Source organism: Onychostruthus taczanowskii, unplaced genomic scaffold (genome assembly GCF_017590055.1).
Source record: "Onychostruthus taczanowskii isolate IOZ18803 unplaced genomic scaffold, ASM1759005v1 scaffold108, whole genome shotgun sequence".
Taxonomy (NCBI): Eukaryota; Metazoa; Chordata; class Aves; order Passeriformes; family Passeridae; genus Onychostruthus; species Onychostruthus taczanowskii.
In genome coordinates, this window is record NW_024497408.1 from 181,202 (window position 1) to 204,799 (window position 23,598).

The following is a 23,598-nucleotide window of genomic DNA, read 5'->3' on the forward strand; positions in this document are numbered from 1 at the left end:
CAATGCATTTCTGCTTTGTGCCTCATTTTTTCTGTTGCTTGGCAAACCTTTGGGGCTTTTTATAGTCATTCACTGATGGTCCTCATGTTGGACTAATCTTATTTTGCTGTGACATGTATGTTATGCCATCAATATTTAACAATAACTGGGATTTTTTTATTATTATTTTTTTTTTTTAGCCCACAGCAGCTGGTCTGTTTCCCAATGAAAGAATCTCAAAGAATCTCAATCCATTTGCCTTAGTGTCATTCAGCTAAATTCTGTGTTGGAGCTTGCTGCAGCAAAACATGCAAAAATCACACTTCCCTGGAAGATGCAAAAGAAGTTTTTGCAAAATATAGATCTGTTGAACAATATATAGCCATCACCCTTGTAAACACTGTTTTTCTCATTCTTAGGTTAGAAAAGATGAATTTCTGAGTTACTCCTATGGAGTTAGTTCTTCTGTGGACACTGATGCCTACCTCATTTTAAAGATTAATAAATCCTGGAAATTCTGTCTTTTGCTTTTATTTGCCCAAACTTCTTTGGGGCCATAGACTACAAATACGTGAAATACTGCTTAGTTTGTTGTGGGCTTGATTTTTCCCCCAGGTCTCATCTGAGCAACGCTTTTGGAGCTGCACGGTGCGAGGGCACCAGCGAGTGTCCAAGCGCTGGGCTCTGACACGTGGCTTGGGGTTTCAGCAGGTGGCGCTTAGAAGCCAGGGAAAAGCCATCCTGACTGAAACCTGGAGCTGCCGCGTGAGCAGGGGATGATAGAGTCGGTATAATTTAGCAATTGCATTTTCTGGCATTATCCCTTGTTTTCTTGTGTGTCTGTAGATTAGATTTGTTTTGCCAATGCTCTGTGACACACAGGAGTGCTAATTTGGGTGGCTTCATGATCACAGTAATAAGGAGGTGTTTGACTCCACAATAATTCTTCACAGAGGTGGTAAGTCTTCTTTACATCACATTTTATCTGTTTTTAAATGATAGCTTCAGAAACCCCACAACCACTGAGATAACTAGCTTGATTTTAAAGTGTATTGACTAAAATCCAACTGCTTCTCCCCCCAGGCTGCAGCACTGCTGTATTCCTGTACCAATACATCCTTCAAATCAATAAACACTACTGCTAAGAAGCTGAGAAGGGGTTGTACTCATGCCCTGAAGAAATACCCTGCCAGCATCACCACGTCCTTTGCTGCCAGAAGAGGTGGTTTCATAGTCAGCTTCTACCTGCCAAAAATTGCCCTGGAGTCAGCCACATGTCCCTGCAGCAGTGCTTGTCAGGCCACCCTTTCAACATTTATTTTGTAGCCCAGAATTCACTGCACATCACAGGCATTTAGCCATCCCTCCACCCTGGCAGAAGCAGTCCTCCTGCCTCCCTACACTTAGCTAGCTGGTCATCTGCTGCCCCACTGACACACAGCATTTGTGTGCGTTTTTTCAGCCTGTCTAATGAATGTGCACAAGGGGAGGATATGTGGTAAACAAACTAACGCTTTAAGCGGGGGCTGACTATTGCCTTGAGATGTAATTAGCATTTTTCAGCATCATTAGATTTAGACCATGACTCATTGTTATATTTGACAATAGTCTAAGTTTGTTTCTGTACAGCTAAGAGACATTTGCATAGTGCAGGAGAGGAGTGCTCCTAGTGTTAGGAGGTGTTCACATGGGCTGCAGACTCTGTGTGCAGGGAGAAGCAAAGATGGGAGGGTGTCTGCGTGGCACCACGACTGCAGGAGAGGGGCTGGAGCCCAGTGGGCACGTAGCAGGGAGGAGCAGGCAGCTCCAGGCACTGTGTCATAAAGCAGCTACAGAGAAACCAGTGCCAGCAAGCTGGGTCTGGGTGTGCAGCTGAGTAAGAGCACTGGAGGCAGAATGGGGAGAAGGAAAGTTGTGCTGAGCAAAAGGAAGTGCATGGAGTATGTGAAAGCTGAGCAAAACTCCTGGGTGATTACTGAGGCAAATGGGAATTTGTGGACAGCTCTGCATAAACTGTCATGTAGAATAAGGAGACAACTTGACAGATTGTCCAGACATAGCCATGGCTGTATCCTCAAATATGGACTATATATAACTTGGCCTTAGACAGGAAATGCTTGTGGTGTTTCTGGCTTTGGTGCATATTTGGCTTTATTTTTTTTTCCTGAAACAAAGCTGAAAATGATTATATCTGCATACATCCAACAAATGTGTTACAGAACTATAGAATTACAAAAATTGAAGGAAGCATAGCACATACTGCAGAAGATTTTCCTGATGTGCTTTTGCTTCTTCCTCTATCCCCTTTTTGTTTGTCACTGTCACTGGAAGAAGGTATCATTCTAGTATAGTCTGTTTGTATCTACAGTCACACTGTGTAAGTTCTCACAGTATAAGCATTACCAGCAGCTCTGTTTGAAAGGAAATACAAGCACTATAAAGCAAATGAATGCCCAGGGCTTTGGTCTTTTTCTTCTGCATCAATTAATGCTTCATTTGGCGGTAAACAGCAATGAAAACCATTCTGTAAAATGTCACTGGAATACCTTGAGCCAAATCCAAGGCCCCTTTGCACACAGTAGCTGTTAAGCTCTCCCCATTTGAAAGTTTCCCTTGCGCTGGGTGGAGGTGGAGGAGGTGGAGTGCTGTCTTGGGAAGGCTGGTTTTAGCTTGATGTGGTCCAGAATTGCTGTTTGGTTTGTACTGTCTCCTGCAGCATTAAATTCTAATTCAAGCAACTGAGTGTAATGCAAGCCTCACTTTCTGCCATATATTCTTGAAACAAAGCCACAAGAGATTGTCAGTGATCGGACTCATCCTGCTGCTCTCCTGGCACAAAGCTGTCTTGGAAGAGGCAGATGGAAGCAGCTGAGGTTTTGCGACATCTCCGTGACCATTATGAGTCAGAACAAATGAGCATCTAATCCTCTGAGGTTAAGAGAAGACTGTTTTCATCCTTAGACTCTGGGAGTGTGACTATATCTAGGTAAAGGAGAATTTCAAAAAGCTAGAAGAACTGAGACTGCACAGTGAGGTGAACCCCAAGTCCAGAGTGCAAGAAAGCAGCTTGGATGTCCCATGGCCACACCACTTTGCTGTCATGCAACCATGTGGCTGTAGCAGCTTTATCTCCAAGTGTGTGCTCCAAAATGTGCAGCATCCAAGGAGGACTGTGAAGTGGCTCAGCCATAATGTAAAAACAATAATAAATGTAATACCATAAAAAACAAATTCACAATGAAAAAAAAAAAAAAAACTTAAAAAAAAGAAAAAAAAAAAAGAAAAAAAGAATGCCCACAAACAAAAAACACCTCCTGAAAAACTATAAGATATTTTAAAAAAACAAATTAGGTCTTGTGATCACTGGAAAGGATCCACGACATTCCATCCATCTTCCTATGTCAGATGTTGCATGAGAACATTGCCTGTCCAAATTCGTAGTACTTGTGTGCAGTCACAGCCATTGGAGATGATGCTAGTAAACAAACATGGTCAGCCCAGTCTCTGGAATAGAAAACACTTATGCTACACTAATAATTGCATAAGAGCTGCAGAAAAGGACAGCATCATGCAATCTACAGACCTAATTCAGCTTCTAAGAAGAGAAAGGACGTTGCTTCACATGAAATGTTGAAGATCTCAAAAGTATTAGCAGAAGTACCTGTGCATCCTGTAATTGGCTTAAGGCCAGTTCTTTGCCTATTGGCAAAGTAGTGGCATTTAGGGTTTGCTTTGTTTTAATTTGAGTCTCAAAAAAAAACCCCCAAAAACAACAAACTACCAAAAACCATCAAAACCAAAAACAACCAAACCAAAAACTACATCCATCTCAGGAAACATCTCCCTCAGATGGGCCCAGGTAACATTTTTGCTGGGCACTCAGCTAACTCTCATTGTGGTGTTCAAGCTCCTGAATCATCAGGCATCTAATACTTGATAGCAACTCTAATTTCCTGTCTTTTTGTCTTTTTACTGTCTTTTGACTGACTGGGGGGGAGTTAGTCTTGACCCACCAGTGTTTAAAAGAGATTGGGTTCTATTTAAAAGGAATTTATTGTCATATTTCTTGCTAAGGCATTAATAAGAGCTTAACTTTGTAACCAAAAGGGTAACAAAAGAGTTCATTAATTTCTATGAGACATGCTGTGATCCTCAGCTGGGACTGCATTGTCACTGCTCTGGATTAATCAGATTTGAAGATCAGAATCAGGTTAAATTAAATTTAATTTCTGCTGCAGTGAAGACTGCTAGCAGCACACTGAATGCTGAGATAGGCTACTTCTCACTGCAGTGTAGGAGAGAACCCTGCCCTGCAGGTAGAGCATTGCACCGTGAGCAGAGGGAAGTGGGAGCTCACAGGATACAGGAAAACAAAACCAGAAAGCTTCAGTATCCTGTGTGTGCTAGAGAAAAAAATTGCATGCTGTAATTCTTGTGAGATTTACTGAATTTTGTAGAAGTTGGACATTGTGACATAGGCTTCCTCATTGTTTGGTGATCTCATGTCACTGTTAGGCAGCATCTGGGATCCGGTGTCATCGTTTAGGGGCTCTGGATGGGGCTGGCCTGAAGGATCCAGGGGACAGGAGGAGGAAAGGTTGAAACCATAGTTGAGTAGGGGCACCCTGTTGCTGTGGCAAACCTCATACGTGCTGGAGCTGCAGCTGCCCTCGGTGGCTGCAAACTGGCTGGGGCCCAGGAGCCTGTGCAGGGCTTCAGCTGGCCAGACTCCTTCGTAAGACACCGGCGGGTTTAGGTTGTTTTTGTCTGCCATCACAGGGATCGTCTTCAGGTCTGATCCACTCCTGAATTTTTCTGGGAGGCTTGTCTCTGGAGCAGTTGGTGGCTGCAGAAAATTTTCCAGTTCAGCTTTTGCCCAAAGGCCATCCACTTTATGGATATGAACATAACCAAAACTCTCTGGGTTAAAGCTTATATCAAAATTCTGTGTGGCAAAGGGAACAGCACAGTTAGTCAACAATGGGTGGTAGCTGAAGATAAAAAATACTTTGACAATTTATTTTAGAAGGGTATTTATTATTTCTTTAACTCCAGATGTAACTCTGAGCAGTCTGAACAGTAGGTTAGCACAGAATAAACTATCACATGGCTGAAAATCCCTTTCCCTATTATCTTCATTTATCCAGTGTCCTCCTCTGGGCAGTACCCCTGGAGAGTGTTTTATGCTCTATAGAGTGTTTCAGACACTTTTGTGAGACACACATTTATTGCCTGCCTGCCATTTCACAGGAAGGAGTGTGCTCACCCAGGTGGTTTCTTTCAGTTTTGACTTCCTAATTTAGCAGCATGGGAAGTAAAAATTTGCCACGACTTCCTGAAAAACGTTAGGAATCCCTCAGCTGGGAAGCACAAGGGCTGGGGGAACTGTGTTAGGCCTCCTATGAAATTAAGAACATGCTAATAATGTACCTGGAGTGAACAGCACTAATGACTTGTCCATCTGGCTTTTAACTGGCAGAGGAGTTCATATACTGCATGACGTATGAACAATGCTGCTGACCATGTCAGGGTGCATGGACACCACCAGGGATGTTTGCAAGAGGCCCCCATCCAGCCCCATGATCACAGTTTTGTAGAATCACCAAAGCATTTTGGTTGGAAAGGAGCTGTGGAGTCCAACTTTCTGCCAGAAGCATGACCTGGATTAGGCTGTTCAGAGCCCTATCAAGCCAAGCGTTAAACATATTCCCAAAGGGGAACCTGTCCAACCTTATCTTTGGGCAGGCTACACAGTGTTTAATTCTCTTCACAAGGAAGATTCTTTCCTTGTATCTGTGTTTCCTGTCTCCACACAGCCCTGTAGTGAGAGCATCTTTCCCATCTCTCTACATATACCTTACGTATTGGAAGGTTGTAAAGAGTATTCCCCACCCCAAGCTTCCTTTCCTTCTATAAAGAAACTCAATTCCTTCAGCCTTTCTTCATATATCAACTTCCCAAGACCTCTGTAGGCACTTTGCACAAGTCAAACCTCAGGCACTAGGTCTATTCTGTGTTATTTCCATACCCTTGGCTGACATCTGCATGAGCAAATGTGGGCTCTCTTCAGTGAAATGTAGAAGTAATTTCTGAAAGGTGTCCTAGTTCATGCAGCAAATGCACATGCTGTCTCTCATGTTAATTTTGTCCCCAAGAGTCTATACTCAGGTGGAAAGAACAGTGGAAGAACATACGTTTTTTGGCTTCTTGCATAGTTGCTCCAGCGTTTTTTTATGGTCAGGAAGGTTTGGCCATACAGCAGGCTTGATCCTGAAACAGCAACAGTCGACAAAAAGCAGCATAAGGGGGATATGGTGAGGTATCAGAGGTTCATATTGCATCATTTGTACTAGCTCTCACAAAGCCTTAGGGCTGGCTGGCATTATCCAGAATAAAGACAGAGAAGCCTCAGAATAAATCAGACAAGAGAAGAGGAATTGTAAAGATCACCAAAAAGGCATTGTTCTTTGGAGTGCACAAATTGTCACAGTTAAAAGAAAACACTTCACTAAGTACTGGAAATGCAACAAATTATGCTGGCAAAGAGTCTGTTGCTTGTTGTCATCTAGTTGTGTGAACAGGGCTCTCTGTGGTGAAACTGTTTTCTCTAAGGGCAAGAAGATGCTGTGGTTAAAGTGGAAATTTGCTGATATTTGCTTCTGTATGTTCAATTAATTCAAAGAATGGCATATTGTCCCATTCCTTGGCCCGCAATTTGAGCTTCAGACATCTGTCCATAGCCTTGTTCCACAGGTCTCATTTTCACTGCCTTGATCAGCAAAGTTCTCAAGTTGTGCTGCTGATACTGTCAGCTATGATGTGTGTAGAGAATGTTGTCCAACTGATATTCAATAATTGCAATGTTATAATTATACATGTATATGAATATATTTTTAATTTTATTTATGTGTCTGTGTGGCTGTATATATGCACATGTATAAAACCCTCTTCTTTCTAAAATGGAAATAAAAAAGTCAAAAAGTCTCACCTGTTTTTGCTGCAGATTTATATAAGCAAGACTTGTAGCAAAGTTAGATAACTGCCAGTTCCCAGCAACAGTAAAATGCAAGAACAAGAAATCTCAAGCTCCCTCTATACTTGTGAATAAAGTAGCACTAGGGCAGGTAACTCCAGTGTCTAAAATGTTAATTATAAAAATTATTTGTGGCATGGTATGGCTGAGACCAGCTAGCATTGTGCAGGTAATCCCCATGTATTACTCTGGACACAGCACAGCCCAAGCATTGTCCCAAGAAGCAGCTCACACAGAGTTACCTCTCTTGAGGTGGGTGTCATGGACAGACTGCTCTGAATGTTGTTGAAGAGTCCTGGGCTTTCTGTCTTGCCAGGAGTTCATCTTCTGCAGATAAACTTGGATTTTATCCCTCCAGATTCCAGTTTCATAACATTATCTACATATCTGTTCATTTTCTTAAGCTTGTCAGATCTAGTGAGCCATGTCATTAAAAACATATCTACAGTCATCCATCTACTGCTATGTAGCAGATATATGAAAAGCCCTGCTGCAGACCAAGGATTGCTTGGGTAATTAATGTATCCTTAGTCCCAGTTTGGGCTGATCTTGCCTCATGGCTGGCTGGAAGAGGATTTGGCCAGGCTGGTGTCTGATACCATCAAGTCCCTATTGCAGAGGGCTCTGCCCTGCTGCTTCTGAAAGCCCTGCAGAGCAAACACCCTGCTGACTCAGCCTGTGAAAGGGAAAGAGTTCATCAGTCTGGCATGCTGTTTCCACACTTCTTAGGAGTTTTACTAAAACCCACAGGTTCCTTTCTTTTCTGGATTTTGCTTGAAGTTTGTGAGTCAAATTTGCCTCCAGTGGGACACTAGGTCTGTAAGTGTTTTGTGGTGACTTTGGCTCACCAAAGATCCCAGTGTTTTGAGCTCAGGACTGAAATCTGGTCCAAGTGGCAGGTCATCTTCTGCCTGTCAACACTGTCTCTGGTATTGCTCATTTCTACTCTTTGCTTGCCATCAGCTTGATACCGAGTTCCAGAGATGGAGAGAATAGTTCACAAGTATAACAGGGAAAATAAGACTGTCAGAAAAGGACTGGGTTCCAAAACCTTTTCTGATACAAAGAGATTACCTGTTTTCCCAAAAAGCTACGATCAGTGCAATCGTAACAACAGACAGCATGAATCCCAGGATGGAGAATATAACCATGACCACACTGCTATCTAAAGGAAAACAAAGAACATCAGCCAATGCATGTAAATATCTCACTGTTAAGCCACCATAGCAGTGATGTCTTTTCAGATGATAAATTAGGAATTAACACCAAGCATTGCACTTGCCTATCACTGGGCTGGGCTCATTTCTCCTGCCTCCATGAAGGAGGTGAATGATAGGCTGCCACAGCATCAGCACTTGGCTGAGCTGGGTTCACAGACTGGATTAAAGGAGCTTGAAGTGTGCTGTCACCTCCTGTGCATTGAAATCAGCATCCACTGTGTCCTCACAGCAGCACCTGTAATGCCGAGGTGCCCCTGGGGACTGAAGGGACCCAAGGACCACAAAGATTATTCATGTGCAGTGAGGAGATTTTATCCTGTGTTGCATTTATGATTCAAGTCCCATGTTCACACCCAAGCCCAGGGTTCTGAAATGGGTCATGTTTCACAGCTCTTTGTGCCTTACCCAAAATGCCTGGTGCAAGTTCTTCCTTCCCCTGGCAAGCCAGCCAGCAGCAAGCAGTGTGTCAGCCTTCATCTCCCTCTGCAACCACACCCTCATGCTGTCATGGCAGCACTTCCTCTGACCTTGCCCTTGAATGACATTTAAGTCTTCATGGAGAGCCAGCCCCAGACCAGAGTGATCCAGCTGCTCTGTGAGTCACCTCCTTGGGGTGCCTGTGTCTGTGAGGGCTGACCCTCCTGTGGCTGTGGGCTCCTCCCTCCCCATTCTCTCATCCATGCTGCTGCTGAGGCTGGCCAGGGAGCCCAGACCCCCAGCTCTGCTTTCCTCCAGGAGGACCAAAGTGTTTTCAGCCCTTACAGCTTTCTGTGGAGTGCTGCTCTCTTGCTGTCCTGAAGCTCTGGGACGTGCTCCATTCACTCCATGTGCCCTTAAAATAATCTCCATTGGGCTGAGAACGTACTTTCACCTCATACGATGCTTCATTTTCAAGGTTTTTCCCCAGCAATTTTATCTGAAGGTATGGTGACTCTATTGTCTAAACACACACACACACATACAAAATACAATTATTTTTCTAGCAGACAGTGGAGAATTATCCTCGAGTTCAGCAAAATATGTGAGATCAGGTGCATCCCTGAAATACTGTGCTGTTTACTCCATCTGCCCTAGCTATTACACAGGTGCTTATCAGGGCATCATCCTGGTTAAACAGGAGCGTAGTCCAGATAGTATTGAGGAGAGAGACAAATGCTGGGTAAAAGCTTTTTAGGAAAACAGCTGCGAGTATTAACTGTGCTGTACAGCAGCTGACACTGCTGTAGGAAATATATGCTTCCACGAAAAGGCTCAGAGGAGAGATGGGGAAAAAATACATTTTTACAGCATAAAATGGCAATGTCTGAGAGGACAGTTAGAGGGAAGAAGCTGAAATTCTGCAGTGCAGCTCTGGTGCTCTCCATTTCAATGTATTTTGCTGCCTGAATCCATTTTCTTTTTCCCTTAAGTTCTTTGATGTTTGATCTTTATATATTTTCAAGCCTAATCAACAAGGAGGGAGATTTAATCTGTGAAACAGAGAGCAGTTAATAAGCAAGCTCTAAATGATGTCCATATGTTAGAAAAACAAATTACTAGTGGGTAGAATTTCCTTGTTAAGATTTGGGTCTTGACATGCTTCGATGGTGTGAGACCTGGGAGGAGGTTAAAAAAGCTTGGGAAGAAGGAGGTAGTGATGGTAATGGACACAAAGAGTGCAGAATTTTTGGGCCATAATGGAGGACATTTGGCAGAATCCCCAAGATAGCAAAGAAACTAATAAAGACAACTCAGTGGCTGTGCTGAATCAGCTCTAAACTGGCTAGAAGGTAATACTGGCAGGAGCAGATCACAACTGCTGACTCATGGCCCACCTAGACAAGAGAGCTACCAACTCAACAGAAGACAAAGACTGAGCCTGCGAGCTAATTAGCATGAGATGGGAGAGAGTCATTAACCAACAGAAGACGGACCACTAATTAATAAGAGAACTGTGTCAGTTTTGGCCAAGGAACACTAATTAGTTTGTTTGCTAAAATGTATAAATAGTAAAACGTTTTGGTAGTTGGTGTGCTTGATTTGTGGAATACCACTAGGCACGCGGGCTTGTGCCACTGGAGCAGTCAATGTCTCTCTCCACTGTGTAATTACTGCCTTGTTGCACTCCAGGTAACAAATCTGATTTTGGTGGACAGCACTGTGTTCCCTCTGTAAAACCGAGGTGTAGTCCATGCTCTCAAACACTGTGAGTAGCTTTTGCATGGCTGCCCTGGTGACAGGGAACACAGAGATCCCTGCAGCTGGGCAGCCCCAGTCACACCCAGTTCACAGGCAGCTGCAGCCTCAGACAGCCTGAGAGTGGGAGAGCTGCAGGGCTGCCTTGGAAGCCTGGAAGGATACAATGGAAAAGGAGACATGAAGAAACTTGCAAAATAAGTAAAGAGGTCACAAGTTTTACTGAGTTTACAAGTTTCTGAGCACAGAAAACACAGCAAAGCCACCACAGCAAAGAGCAAACTTAGAATGGTTCAACGCATTGCAAAGCCCAAAGGAATGAAACCTCTTTTGACTGATGACATTTCCAAAATGCCAAATATTGCACCTTTCCAAATTTTCAGGTGGAGATCTGCAGAAATGAAGATTTGATCATTTTGACATGGTACAGGTAGTTTTGATAATGCTTAATTTTGGAGATTAGTGTAAGCACACCAATACATCACCACTTACCTTCCAAGTACCTTCTTTCTGCCGATAGGCTACTTGGTGCACTAATTTGTCCTTTAAGTATTTCTTCCTTGAGTGTGGTGTACAGTAACGAATAAGATATTCATTTGCCTCCCTTTCATATGTGATATTTATAGCGAATGGTACTTCAGGCTTAACTGCAAATGACAACAAACCAGGATAATACAGAAGCAGAACAAATAAACACGATTAGAAATGTAAAATCAAGTCCACTTCAGGTTACAGCCCTGCAGGGTGACTTATCTTGAGGTCCTGACCTATCTCAGCTGTCCTGAGTTAGGCAATCCTCATGTTGAGCCCCAGCCCATCATTATGCCCTAATCCTGAGAGGGGCTTGGTTTTGACCTGCTAGAGAAGTAGACTGACCAGTAGGGGAGCAGCTTGTGAGGGATATGACATTTAGTCTTGGGAAGCAATTCCTGAGCATGCCCACCCTGTGGCAGCTCGAAGGCCTGAAATTCAGTCCCTCTAGCCTGTGCTCTGAGATGGAGGCCCTCTGGCAAAACCCAGCTGGGAGAAGGTGCTGGGAAAAACCTGTGCTCAGGTACCACTGTGGTTGTCTGTCAGGGCAGTGGGCAGAGGGAGCTACAAAGTCTGACGGTGTTAGGCAGACCAGAGGGGGGCTGCGGCTCCAGACCCTTGCTGTGAACCCACATCTGACCTGGTCTGCAGGAGACTCTGACAAAGACCAGCCATGCAAGTACATCAAGTAGGAAATGTGGCCCTCAGGGCTCTCTCCAAGCTGAGCCTAAGCTGGGTGGGCTTGAGACCTGCAGGGACTTGTGGCTGTGTCACTGAGGCTTCCTTAATTCACCTTGATAAGTACATCAGCTCCCACAGCAGCACAGAGCCCACACCTCTCTCCTCTCAGGAAAACACATATAGCCATAAATTGTTCTCACTCCTTCTACAACTTCCAGATACTTCGATCTTCCACAGTTTTTAGAGTAGGGACTGCCAGAGATAGTCCCGGCTGGCCCATAAACTAAGAGGTAATGTAAGATTGTTACAAAACTACTGGACTGTGGCAGAAACGTTTCACAAGAGAGAGATGTTGCAGTGCCTACTACCTACCAAAGACAAAGCACCAGAGAAGAACGGAGAAGAACAGAGAAGAATCTGTCCTACACAGGCCTCTCTGCCACCCTTGAATGACACTGGTTACCAAGAACAGTAAATTCTGCATATCCCCTCCTCCTATTTCTTGGCTCAGGCAGGTCCCTGGTGTGTCTTAGCCCATCCACAGTTACCAGTGCAGGATGCAGCTTGTACAGGCTAGAGGATATGCCACGATGTGAAGTGAGATCTTGCAACCTTGTGTTCCCTGTGCTACTGGGCTCATGCTATCCATGGGGTGGCCAGTCCCTAAACTGCACAATCCCTAGTCAGAGATGAGCAAAATGTCCCTGCTTGGCCGTTCACCCACACTCAGGAACAGCTGCTTCAGCCCTGGATTAGGATTCAGTCTATGTTCAGGTCTGAGCAGTGTCACAATCAGGCTGAATTCAGCTACACATTTTGAATGGAGGTTAATAATGTCTGGTTTGAAGCAGGGAAACACCACACTGATAACACCCCAATCCAGGCTACATGTTCTACTAAGATGTTCTTTTATGCTGCCTTTATGTCATCCAGATTGACCCTTAGGTTTTGTGCTGGGTTGTTTTTTCCCCAGTAACCCCTATAATTGTAAAAATGTCCAAAATGTTAAGTGTCTCACCAATGTCAGTTACAACCAGACTCCTGCAGACCCTTCTCTTCGTCTCAGAGTACATGCAAACATCTCTGTTCGAGAGTATATCAATGAACTGTAAGAAGAATACATCTTCCTGTTTCTTCATGTTGGAGCAGGCATAATTGTTGTCTTCCTTGGTACTGTTGGCCAAAGTGACACGACAATAATTTCTTCTCAGTGTTAATATGACTTAACTACTTACTGTAAGGGATGAGTCCTGCTTGCTCCTTTCACTTATCTCACTGAAGTGAGACTCCATATGAAATAAGAATAATGCAATGCAAATAAGGAGTTTGAGAGATTGGTAATGTTTTTCCTTGTGGTCCTTGAGCACAACAGTAAAATGAGGTGAATGACATCGAGTGTCATGGAGCTCTTGAGAAAAAAGTGCAATTATTTAATTGGAGGTGCATGTGTTAAAACTTTTGCATCTTCAAAAATTACCTTACCACTGCTATTTTTAAATATAGGGCAATGTGTTTTGATGCTCTCTGAAGATATGGAGAAATTTCTTTTTGACTTAGGTGGTAGCAAGTAGAGGGTCAACAGTCAGCCTGTCCTTGAGGGAATCACATGGCAGTTTTAGAACTTTTTTCCATTTCTGTGGCTCCCATGTTTGAGAACTGCCATAAAACTTCAATCAAAACCCATAGTTCCATGAAAATAGAAACTTTCTAATAAACTATGAGGGGAAAAAAGGAAATAATTAATGACTAGTATATAAAGATTTACAAAAAGTATCCACTTCTTTTTTGGCTGCCACACAACTTTCAGTTTCAGGAAAACCAGAAAATGGGAAAAGAATCTGTATGCCCAAGAAACAAAATATGATCTTCAGCTTGGCACAACAGTGAAGAAAAGGGTGGAAAGAGTTTCAAGGCCTCGATAGGAAGTGGAGATGTCTGATGTGTTTGATAACTGTTGGAGGTTTGTGTGCTTGTTCTAGTGTGTTTCTTGTATGTCTGTGTGTGCAAAGAGAATAGCTGAGTTTTTGTCTTAACCTAGATGAAGGCATTTTCTCAGATGTGAAAAATTAACCTTCTGCTGAAGAATTTTCTGTGGAAAGTATTTGTGTCTTCAAAAACATTTTTTAAAATACCATTTAAATTAAAGTAAAAAACTCTCAGTTCATGCTGCGCTACATCCATATTACAGGCATTTCGGAGCAGCAAAGGCAAGATCAGAACTATTGGAGACACTATAATCCCCTTTAGAGATGCTTCCAGCTCTTTCTTTTTCTCATTAGGGAGTTATGTTCTGCTTCAGTAAACTCCTCTTCTTTGCTGAATACAGCACTCAAACTTGGCAAAATAGGATTTTGTCTAGTTTTGCTGCCCCTGTTTCTCTGGATGTTGTTTACCAAGGGACAGACTGACAGCACTTACCACAGAGACAGGGTGTAGTTAGTGTTGTAAGGGGACAGCTCGGTGAAATTGCAGGTCAGGCTGCTAAAGGAGTCCTTAATTTCCAGCTGGCTGAAGCAATCAATGTCAAAATTGTCTGGTTCATCATCCCCAAGAGTCCCTAAGGAGATATTCACAAGATGTTACTGAAGTAAACCTGTGAGTGTATTTGATTTGCAGCTCCATTGTATAGGAGGTTGTTTCTTCATGTGGTTGCCTGAAAGAGACTCAACCCACCTGTTTTGTAAGAAGCAAAGAAACCTTGTCCAAAACGAAGTTAAAAGCCATTTGCACCTCTCAAGGTTGCTATCCCTTCATGCCAGCAAGTCCACCCACATGCAAGAATATTTTGGTGCCATAAAGCAGCTAAGCCACATTTTGATTGTACTGGAAAGCTTTCTGAAATGTCATGAATTTGGGCTCAGGAGGGAAATCTTAGACTTTCTGCCAAAAGGCATGGCTTCCTGCAAATTTGCTTCAATGACTAATAACACAATCATGATTTGAGTAAAAGCATAATTCTAAAATCCTACACTTGGCATGTATGACGCCAGTGATGCACAAAATGACGCTTCTGAGAGAAGTTCTCTCTGGCAGAAAATGCCAGTTTAGCCTCATTTTATAAAACCTCACCCCCTATAGCCAAGTGGATAGGGAAAGGGTTATTGTTATGGCAGGAATGCCTCTGACTCCTTTCACCAGTGGTTAAGGGTAGCTGTTACAACACATAAACCTCTTTCCTGAGTCAAGGGATTATGCTCCATCCTCTGCTGCTCAGACAGGTCCTTGCCATGTGGGGCACCTGATACAGTGAGAAAAAGAATCACAGAATCAAAGAAATGTTTGGGTTGGGAGGGATCTTAAAGATCATTTGGTTTCATCCACCAAGTGCAGGAATGACACCCATTAGATCAGTTTGCTTAGGAGCCCATCCAAACTGGCTTTGAACCCTTCCAAGTATGGAGCATCCACAATTTTTTGGGGCAGCTTGTTCCAGGGCTTTGCTGACCTCTACGTATAGAGTTTCTTCCTATCATCTAATCTAAATCTCTCTTCTGACAGTTTAAAACTGTTCCTCCGTGTCCTATTGCTATCTGCTGTGGGGTGTCAGTGACTCAGACTCACAAACAGAGTGGGGAAATGCCTGTTGAAAAATTTTCAATAGAAAATCCCTCCCGGAGAAACTTATGGTCAACTCTTGCATCTGCAGTCTGACTTTGAGTAAGATAAGTTCAGAAGTCAGTCAGAAATGCAAAGAAACACACGAAAGCAGTGCAGGCAGAGGCCAGGAAGGGGACTGCTGCCACCAGCATCTGTGATGGGATGGGAGCATCTGACACTGCACTAATCCAGAACCCACAGGGAGATCTCTCCCCCATGAGCTAGTATTTAGTGGCCATTTGTCACCATGAGCAACTGTGCTAAGACATTATTACTGGTCTTCTCAGTACAGCTCAGGGAGCCCAGATCTCCCTGAAGGACAGCAAATGCAGTGTCCTCTAGCAGTGTTGCTGCTTTGAGGGGAGAACCTGTGCAGCACAAAGACAGAGACAGAGACAAAAACACGGACAGGCAGACACAGACACAGAGAGATGCAAAAATACAGCTGCTATATTTAACAATCACTTTCAAGACAGAGACACAGAGATCAGCCCAACTCTGGAACAAGTTCTGCAGCAGTTTCATAGAGGTGATTCCTGTCCAGTGCAGCCCTGTGCCGTAAGGGCAGACATGCTTGTGCAGGAATATGTACTACATACAGCTGCATATTTGTAGATAAAATTGTGTACATAAAAATATGTATATTCAAAGTCTGGGGGATACCAAGTAAGGTGAAATTAATCTGTTTAAAATGGAAAACAACGCACCATATTTTATGCAGATATATACACCCAAAGCTGACATGCACAGATATGTCACATTCTAAGCCTCTCTTAAGATTTTACTTGCAACTGCCAGGAGACTTGCTTTATACTCAAGGCAATATTAAAACTTAAAGGTTAGGATGACTAATCTGCCTTTCTATATGACTGCTTGGTGATCTCTGTATATGAAAATTATATACACCAGATTATGCATCAACCTAAAAACACGTTAATCATCCTATCAATAAATTATTTCTTAAAAAAATTCAACTATTCACTACTGATTTGCTGAAAAGTTACAGAAATTTGAATTAATTCTCTATCAGCTGGGTTGCAAAATGAAAAGAAGAAAAAGTTTAGTCTTGCAGTTCAAACAGGCATTCAAGGTTTAACCAATGCAGTGAATCTTTGGTGCCACACTGGAAGGAAAGCTGACTTTACCACTTAGACACTGAACATTCACATTGTGATTATACGGTTCCTTATTCAGGGAAATAACATAATAGCCATAGAATATATGATAATTAAACCTCAGGAACAGTGTTAAGTAAGCAACTTGAAATGCTATTTCTGCTATGGTTTTTCCATGGGCTAACTAATTTTTTTGTCTGACATAAGTATGCACGTAGTTCTCAGCCTCACTTCTGCCCTAAACCTCAGAACCACCACGCGCAAATGTGTTTGTTACGTGAATGGTTTTGGTGAGTCTGACATGACTCATACTGCTAAGGACTCTTCACTGAATTAAAAATTTACAAGACTGTTGTAATGTTTGCCTTGAGAATTGCATACCTGTTGTATTCCATTTTATGTAAATGGTATGCCCTGTCTCACCCCTCCGAAATGTACGGTATATTCTAAGCCTGCGGTCCTGCCCTGAACCATCCTGTACCTGTAATCACATTGGCTCAATGTGATTCTGCGCCCACTTCAATTCCCCTCTTAAGCTGTGCTATGGGATCAGTCTGTCTCTTAGCCCTTGCGCTCTCTCAGCCTCTTCCCCCCTCTTTCCCCTTCCCTCCCCTAGGCTCCCCCTCCTTCCCCCTTCCCCCCTTTTCCCTCAGTAACCATGCTGTTCCCGGGGTTGGGACCCCAAATAAACCTTCATCTGATCAGCACCCTCAGAAGCCGTGTGGAGTCTCCTTGCCTGCCTGCTGCTGCCAGCCAACTCACAGCCTAGGGGGGCCTCCGGGGACATCCCCGGGGTGCCCCACCTCAAAACGAACCACAACACATACCAGGCAGAGCCATGAACCTGGCTCTGCTGAAATCAAGGCAGGGCTTGGGAAGGAGTGATTCTAAACTGGGATAAAAACTGCTCTCGTAGCTACAGTCATGGCAGGTCAGTCCTTCACAGAAATGGTTCTCTCTTGGGTTTGGACAGCACCCAGCAGGATGGTCCAAACCACAACAGGAACTTCAGGAGCCTTTAGGAAGTGAAGGGTGTTAGCAGAGGCTAAGGACATGCTTCAGCTTTGTGCTCTAGATGCCGCCAGGACTGACAGCAACGTGTGACACCAGGGGCACAGCTAAGCACTGGCTGTCTCCATGGACAGAGCAATGTGAGACCTCTAGCACTGATGTGATTCAGGCAGAACCTGTTTTACAACAATTACAACCATTTAGATGGGTTGGACAAACCCTAAAAGTGTGGGTAGGAGGACCACTGAGGGTGCCCTGCCCGTGAGCCTCCTGTGTCACCTGCACCCTCCCTGCCTGCCCCTCCTTCACTCTGCCTGTAGCTCCCTGAGGCCTTTTGGGGATCTCCACCTCTTCTTCCAGGCTGTAGGACAGCAGCTGGGAGGCAGTCTGATGCTCAGAAGAGAGGAGGAGATGGAGGCAAGTGCTGCAGTTAGCTCTCCCCTCCTTTGCCCATAGGAGTGCCAATAAGGACAACTTCATGTCTAAGTTGGCTACTGGCACTTTGTAAGGAGGCAGGGCAAGTCAGAGAGGCAAAGAGTGAAAGTCAAATATCCATCATGGGTGATTTTACCTGGGATTACCTAGTTTGTTGGCCAAACACAGGAGATTCATAAAGAAGTCATAAAAGCTGCTAATTGCTCAGTGTGGATATTCCGAATATGTCTTCAAGTATAAGGAAATAATTATTTACTCATGTTAGTGTCAAAACAAGCAAAGGTCTGATCATATCTGATTTTGGGAAGCCCTGAAGATTTCAGTGAAACCAACAATAAATCTCTAGCATTGAACATTCATCACCATAGCTGCTTTCCAAAGCTGGCTGTAAACAGCTGCCAGTTACACGAATAAATGGCAAATAAAAACCCCAGGGTGGTTAGATGCAGTTCTGAGCCAGTCTCTTTTTTCTTTTAATGAAAAAACTTATCATGCATGTCCTGTCTATGCACATGCATATGTATGTACAACTGCCCGGATACATGTATTAAAATACATAATGCCCAGGGAAAAATGAGATTCTCTAACTAAGAGATAGCATAAAAACACAACCATTCTCCTCCTAAAAACTGAAAACTCTTCTGTTCCCAACCAATGGAGCTCTAACCTACCAATAGCTGCGTGATAGCCCGTGTCCTACAAGCATAGTGCACAAACTCTTGTCATTACTGTTTGTTTAGTATCAGACAAATAAGAGTTTAGCAGATCTGGACTGAATATCTAAATAAAATTTTTCATCTCCCTGTTGAAAAAACAAATAGCAGCCTGAAACAGTGGTTTTATTTCTGCTTATTTTTTATATTCTGCTTATTTATGTTTTTCATCTTGATGCTACTAAATAATTTTCAATTCCCTAAATGATATCGTAAATAAGGCTGCAATAAGACTGAATTTAAAGTGTTGGTAATTTATAATTATTTGCTGAGTAGGGCATGAATGCTGTTAGTGATGTGCTGTGAGAACGCCCTGGCTGAGTTGCTGCATCAGCCATGCTACAAGACTGGGACTACATCCCAGATACAGCTGATGAAACTGCTTAAAGAAAATATAAAAGTTTGTCTTTTGAAGTGAAACAACTTGGGCCAAGTTTGAGTTACATCAAAACATTTTATTTGGAGGAGACGGCAAGAGCAAAAGAAGCCAGAACCTCTCTAATAGCAGCTCAAGAGTGAGCATGGGCTGCAGAAGGGTGAAGTTATCCCTGTTCCCAGGCTTAAGTGCCCACCCGAGCACCAGCTACAACAAGGATTAACAGGTCTGGCACTGAATGCCCTGTGCATACGGTTATGCCCCCCCCTTATTTCATGTGGATTTGAATGTTATAAGGACAGCAGATTTGGGGATTAAATTAAATAGGTATCCCCCAGCTCCCCCTCAGGCACTGTCACTAAAGAGAGATTGAAAGTTAAAACACAAATGTATTTAATCACACAGCTGCGTTCTGGATCTCTTAACTGAGGTTTTTCAAGATCATACGTGAGTGGAAAGATGAAGATGAAATGACTCACCATCACCGTCTGCTGAGGTGCAGCCACTTTCCCCAAAAGTGGTGTGAAGGAACATGGCGAAAATGCTCAGCACGGTGGTGGGCTGTGCCATCCTGAGCAGGCTGCATGTGTGCAGTGGGTGTGGGTGTGTGTGTGTGTGCAGGCCCCGCGCCGCTCCTTTATAGCGGCCCCGGCTCCTCGGCCTGCCCGTGCACCGCGCCGGGGGGAAATGTAAACATGCCTACGCACAGCCAGGCTGGTGGCAGCAGGCAGGAAGCCAGAGTAAAGATAACTGCTGAGCTTTTGCTGTGAAACAGCTTCCCGCTTCTGGATCAGGCCTGCCAGCTCTTTTGGGCAAACCTGGTAAAGCCCAGTGGGAAAGGGAGCACAGGCAGTGATCCTGACCCGGCTGGTGGGACTTGTACTGCTGGTTTCCCTGACAGCATGGTTTAGTGTACTGGCATCCACTTTGCTCCCAAGAGAGGTGCATAGGTCCAAGGGAGAAAAATCTTCCAGATATGAAACATTAGGTGTGATTGCTTTTATTTTTTAATTACCAGGGCCAAAACCAGCACTGCCAGCAGGTGATTCTTTACTCTTGTGATACCCCTCCTGGAGCACTCCATTCAGCCCCAAAATAAGAAGGACACAGATATGTTGAATCAAGGCCAGAGGAAGACAGCAAGATGAGCAGAGGGCTGGAATGCACCTGCTGCATAGACAGGCTGAGAGAGCTGGGGATGTTCATCCCACAGGAGAGAAGGCTCTGGAAGATTTTATCACGGCTTTTCAGTATCTAAAGGATGCTTTTAAGAAAGATGGGGAGAAATCATTTACCAAGGCTTTTAGTGAGAGGACAAGGAGAAAAGTTTTTAAAATAAAAGAGGGTAGATTTAGATTGAGCATACAGAAGAAATTCTTCTCTGCGAGGGTGGTAAGGCTCTGGCACATATTGCCCAGAGAAGATGTGTATGCCCCATCACTGGAAGTGTTCAAGGCCAACTTTGAGAAAGATGGTCTAGTGGAAGGTGCCCCTGTACATGGCAGGGGGGGTTGGAACAAGGGAATCTTCAAAGGTCCCTTTCAACCCCAAACCTTCTGTGATTTTACGAAGTCCTGCATAAGGCAATGCTTAGAAGAATGCACAGAAGAGCCAGTGGTTTAAAAGTCTAATTCTGCAAAACCTGGCTCCTGAGAGCAAAGTGGAGCATCTCACATTTTTTCAGGCTTTGGACAAAGCAATGGTGGAAAGCGAAAGATAAAGAGGTGTCAGATATTTCCTTTGCACCCCTTCTGTAGCTGAATACGCCGACGCACACTAGAGTGTAAAGCAGGGCCATGCACAGGTCTGACTGATGTGGCTAACTACAGGTGAGCTGAGGGCCTGAAACAGAAGAGCAAACTCTGGCACAGCCCTGGCTACACCAAAAAAAGCTTCAGGCTGGAGATGTAAAGGAAACTGAGGATAAAGTTTGTAAAAATGCCCAAGCAAACAGAAAAATGATGACACTATAGTAAGGAAGCTTAACATGGAAACCACATCAGCTTTTTTGTTTGCAAGGAAATAATTGAAAATGCTCACCAAAGTGAAGAAAGCTCAGGTCTCATAGCTAGAAAAAATTCCTTCTTTCCAGGACAGTGTCTCTCACTGCCCTAGGCAAGGGGAACTGGGTAGCCAAGGCACAGTTTCTGGACTCCCTTGCCCAGTTTTAAGAGGAAGAAATGTCTCCCTTTCCATAATAGTTCAGCAAAGCTGACTGGAAGATCTCCAAAATCTGTATCCAGCCCTGCCTTATGAAGCCTCCCGGGGGCTCCACACCAAAGCATTCCCTACAGGTGCAGTGAGCCTGTGTAGGTGCAGAAGGGCGGGTTGGGCTCCTTGGCCACTGTTTACTGTGTGTATTGCTGTGTCAGGACTCTACTTGCTTCACTTCTTTCTCTTTGAATCTCTAGCACGATTCATCTCATCCTAACACAGACATATTAAAAAGATGAAATCTAAACCCCTAAATGCATTTGTTTCTCTCCACTGAATTAAGAGAGAGCCCAGGGTGAGGCAGGCTAGGTATCTGCTCAGCAGACCTCTACAATGCCTCCCACTCACCAGCAGGAGAGGGACCTGCCTGGCCACCCACACAGAGCAGGAGCTGGACATGGGGCAGGGGCCACGGAGCCACTGGAGATGGCACCGCCATGGGCTGACTGACCCTCACTCAAGAGCTTGGCTTCTTTTACAGAACTGTTTGTGTCACTGCTAAATTGGCATGGTATCCCTTCAATAAATTCCTTCTCTGACTCAGCTGAGGGGACTTTAGCAGCTCTTTATTCTCATATCTCATGCTCAAGTTTTCTGTGCTCAACCAAAGTACATTGCAGCCAAACTTGAATTAGTGAGATTGAGTCCTGGTGATTTCTCATACCTAAGGCCTAGCCCTTGCTTGCTTTAGAAAAGACTAGTTGAGAATTTCAACACTTTTCTTAATAATCTTCCTTATCATATTATTCTAAAAACCCTCAAGGTAATTTCTATCTCATTTTCACCCAGAAATGTTATTAAAGAAAGGCTCTCCTGTGCAAATTGGTCACTATGCAGAAATGACACCTTCTCACTTTAAATTTGTCTTGTTTATAATTGAGTGGGTATCACTTTGATCTTTTTTTTTTTCTTTTTTCCTGTTTCAGTTCGAGCAAACTAAAAGAAAAAGTCTTTTCAGACATAATATTTTTGTTGAACATGAATAATCTTATTATCAGAGCTCTGCTGCTCAGGGGATTTCCATGTTGTCATGGCTGCATTTTGTCTGGGTGGGGAAATGAGGGACCACAATGAAAAGAAAAAAAAACAAAAAACAATCAAGTATTGAGAATACCCTGAAGCAAAAGTACATTTTGTTTTAGTTCTGCACCTCTGTTTCAGAAGCTGTTTCATTTCTAGGAGATATTTGAGTTCATCTGTCTCACCTTCTTGCCTTTCTCTAATGTCTGGGACATAGGAAATGAAATTTGTGAGTCTAAATCTCAGGACAGCTGAAGGGTTAGTACCCAGAAGAGGCTAAAAGAAAGATGGATTACTTCTCACTTGCAACATATTTACACTGCTTCTGCCTCCTCACTGAAGATTCTACAAAAAAACCACAACAAGCTGCCACCAATAAAACCAACTCACAACAAAAACCCCCTCAAGTTTAAACAGGTAACTTTTGAAGGTCCAGCAAAAATGTACCTGTGCTTCATCGATATGCCAGCTCTCTTTGGGTCCCAACAATCTGTTTTGGAGCTTCTGAGTCGTTGTATGTCCTCTTACATTTTTAGCCATTAATGAAGTCCAGGTTACAATATCCATGACTATGAGAAGGAAGTTTTTCAGTGTCCTGTGGTGCACAGGTGTGGGCTGTCCATAGAGTGTATGCTCCTCAGCACCTCAGCACTTTCTGCTGACCCCTACATATCCTCCAGTGCTTTCTTGGAATATCACTTTTGTTGCAACTATTTACTAACCAGGCAAGTCATCCACAAGTTAGCATCCATCTTTGCTTCTTATACTGTTTGTTCACTCATGTTTAGGTTTGTTGTTTTTTTCTTTTTTCCTTAGGACACAAAAGTATTTTTTGATTCTGCTTTGGCTCTAAAAACTGCAGAAGATTTCTGCACACATGCTAAATTTAAATCTGCTATCAGTATCTGTTTAGAAAGATGAAGTGAATATATCCCTTCCTTCTATCAACAACACTTCTCAAAGGCTCCAGTTCAGGAAATTCCCAGAACCTCTGTGACAGATGAGTAGAGTGGATCCTGCAGACACATCCAGCACTGGAGACAGGACATGTGTACACTTATGGATGGAGGATACAGACATCCTTGTGTCTGGGGAGCTCAGTGGTGTGCCCTGGTTAGATACCCATGGGTAGCCATCATCCAGCTTGGGAATGGATGTGGGGGGAGCTTCTCTCAAGTTGGTCATAGTTGGCAGGAGCTGTTGGGCTTCTTGGCCCTCTCTAAGGCACGGGGCCTCCTCTGTTCCCTGGGCTGTTAATAAATTATCTCATTATATCATTATATCACAGAGTCTCATTAGAACTTGTCTTATGTAAATGCTCAGACTTCAGACTTCATACTTTTACTTTTTTAATCAGATACACTAGGAACCAGAAATCTTCCAGCCAGCTTCAGATGTAAAGAGGAGGACGTCTATATTAAAATTTTAAAAAAAAATTAAGAAAGGTTAGAATCTTCTTGTTCGTCGTTGCTGCTTCCTGACATTTCTTGCCCTTACC

The 23,598-nt window shown here is 43.6% G+C and overlaps 1 protein-coding gene across 1 annotated transcript; it reads right to left on the reverse strand.

The window, feature by feature from the left end:
- Positions 1-2,128: 2,128 nt before the first annotated feature.
- On the reverse strand, positions 2,129-19,451 carry IL7R (interleukin 7 receptor). Its single transcript, XM_041419213.1, has 8 exons — positions 19,346-19,451; positions 14,038-14,176; positions 12,638-12,792; positions 10,900-11,054; positions 8,995-9,172; positions 8,087-8,177; positions 6,174-6,249; positions 2,129-4,924 (listed from the first exon to the last, which is right to left on the reverse strand). Exons 1-8 carry the CDS (start codon positions 19,434-19,436, stop codon positions 4,421-4,423), a joined length of 1,389 nt encoding a protein of 462 aa, XP_041275147.1. The 5' UTR covers positions 19,437-19,451; the 3' UTR covers positions 2,129-4,420.
- Positions 19,452-23,598: the final 4,147 nt, after the last annotated feature.

Coding starts and splice junctions, on each gene's coding strand:
- IL7R (XM_041419213.1), bottom strand. CDS start 19,436: ATGGCACAGCCCACCACCGTGCTGAGCATTTTCGCCATGTTCCTTCAC. Junction 9,173..10,899: donor AGAAAGAAGGTACTTGGAAG/GTAAGTGGTGAT, acceptor GTGTGTGTTTAG/ACAATAGAGTCACCATACCT. Junction 4,925..6,173: donor TATGCAAGAAGCCAAAAAAC/GTATGTTCTTCC, acceptor TTTGCCACACAG/AATTTTGATATAAGCTTTAA.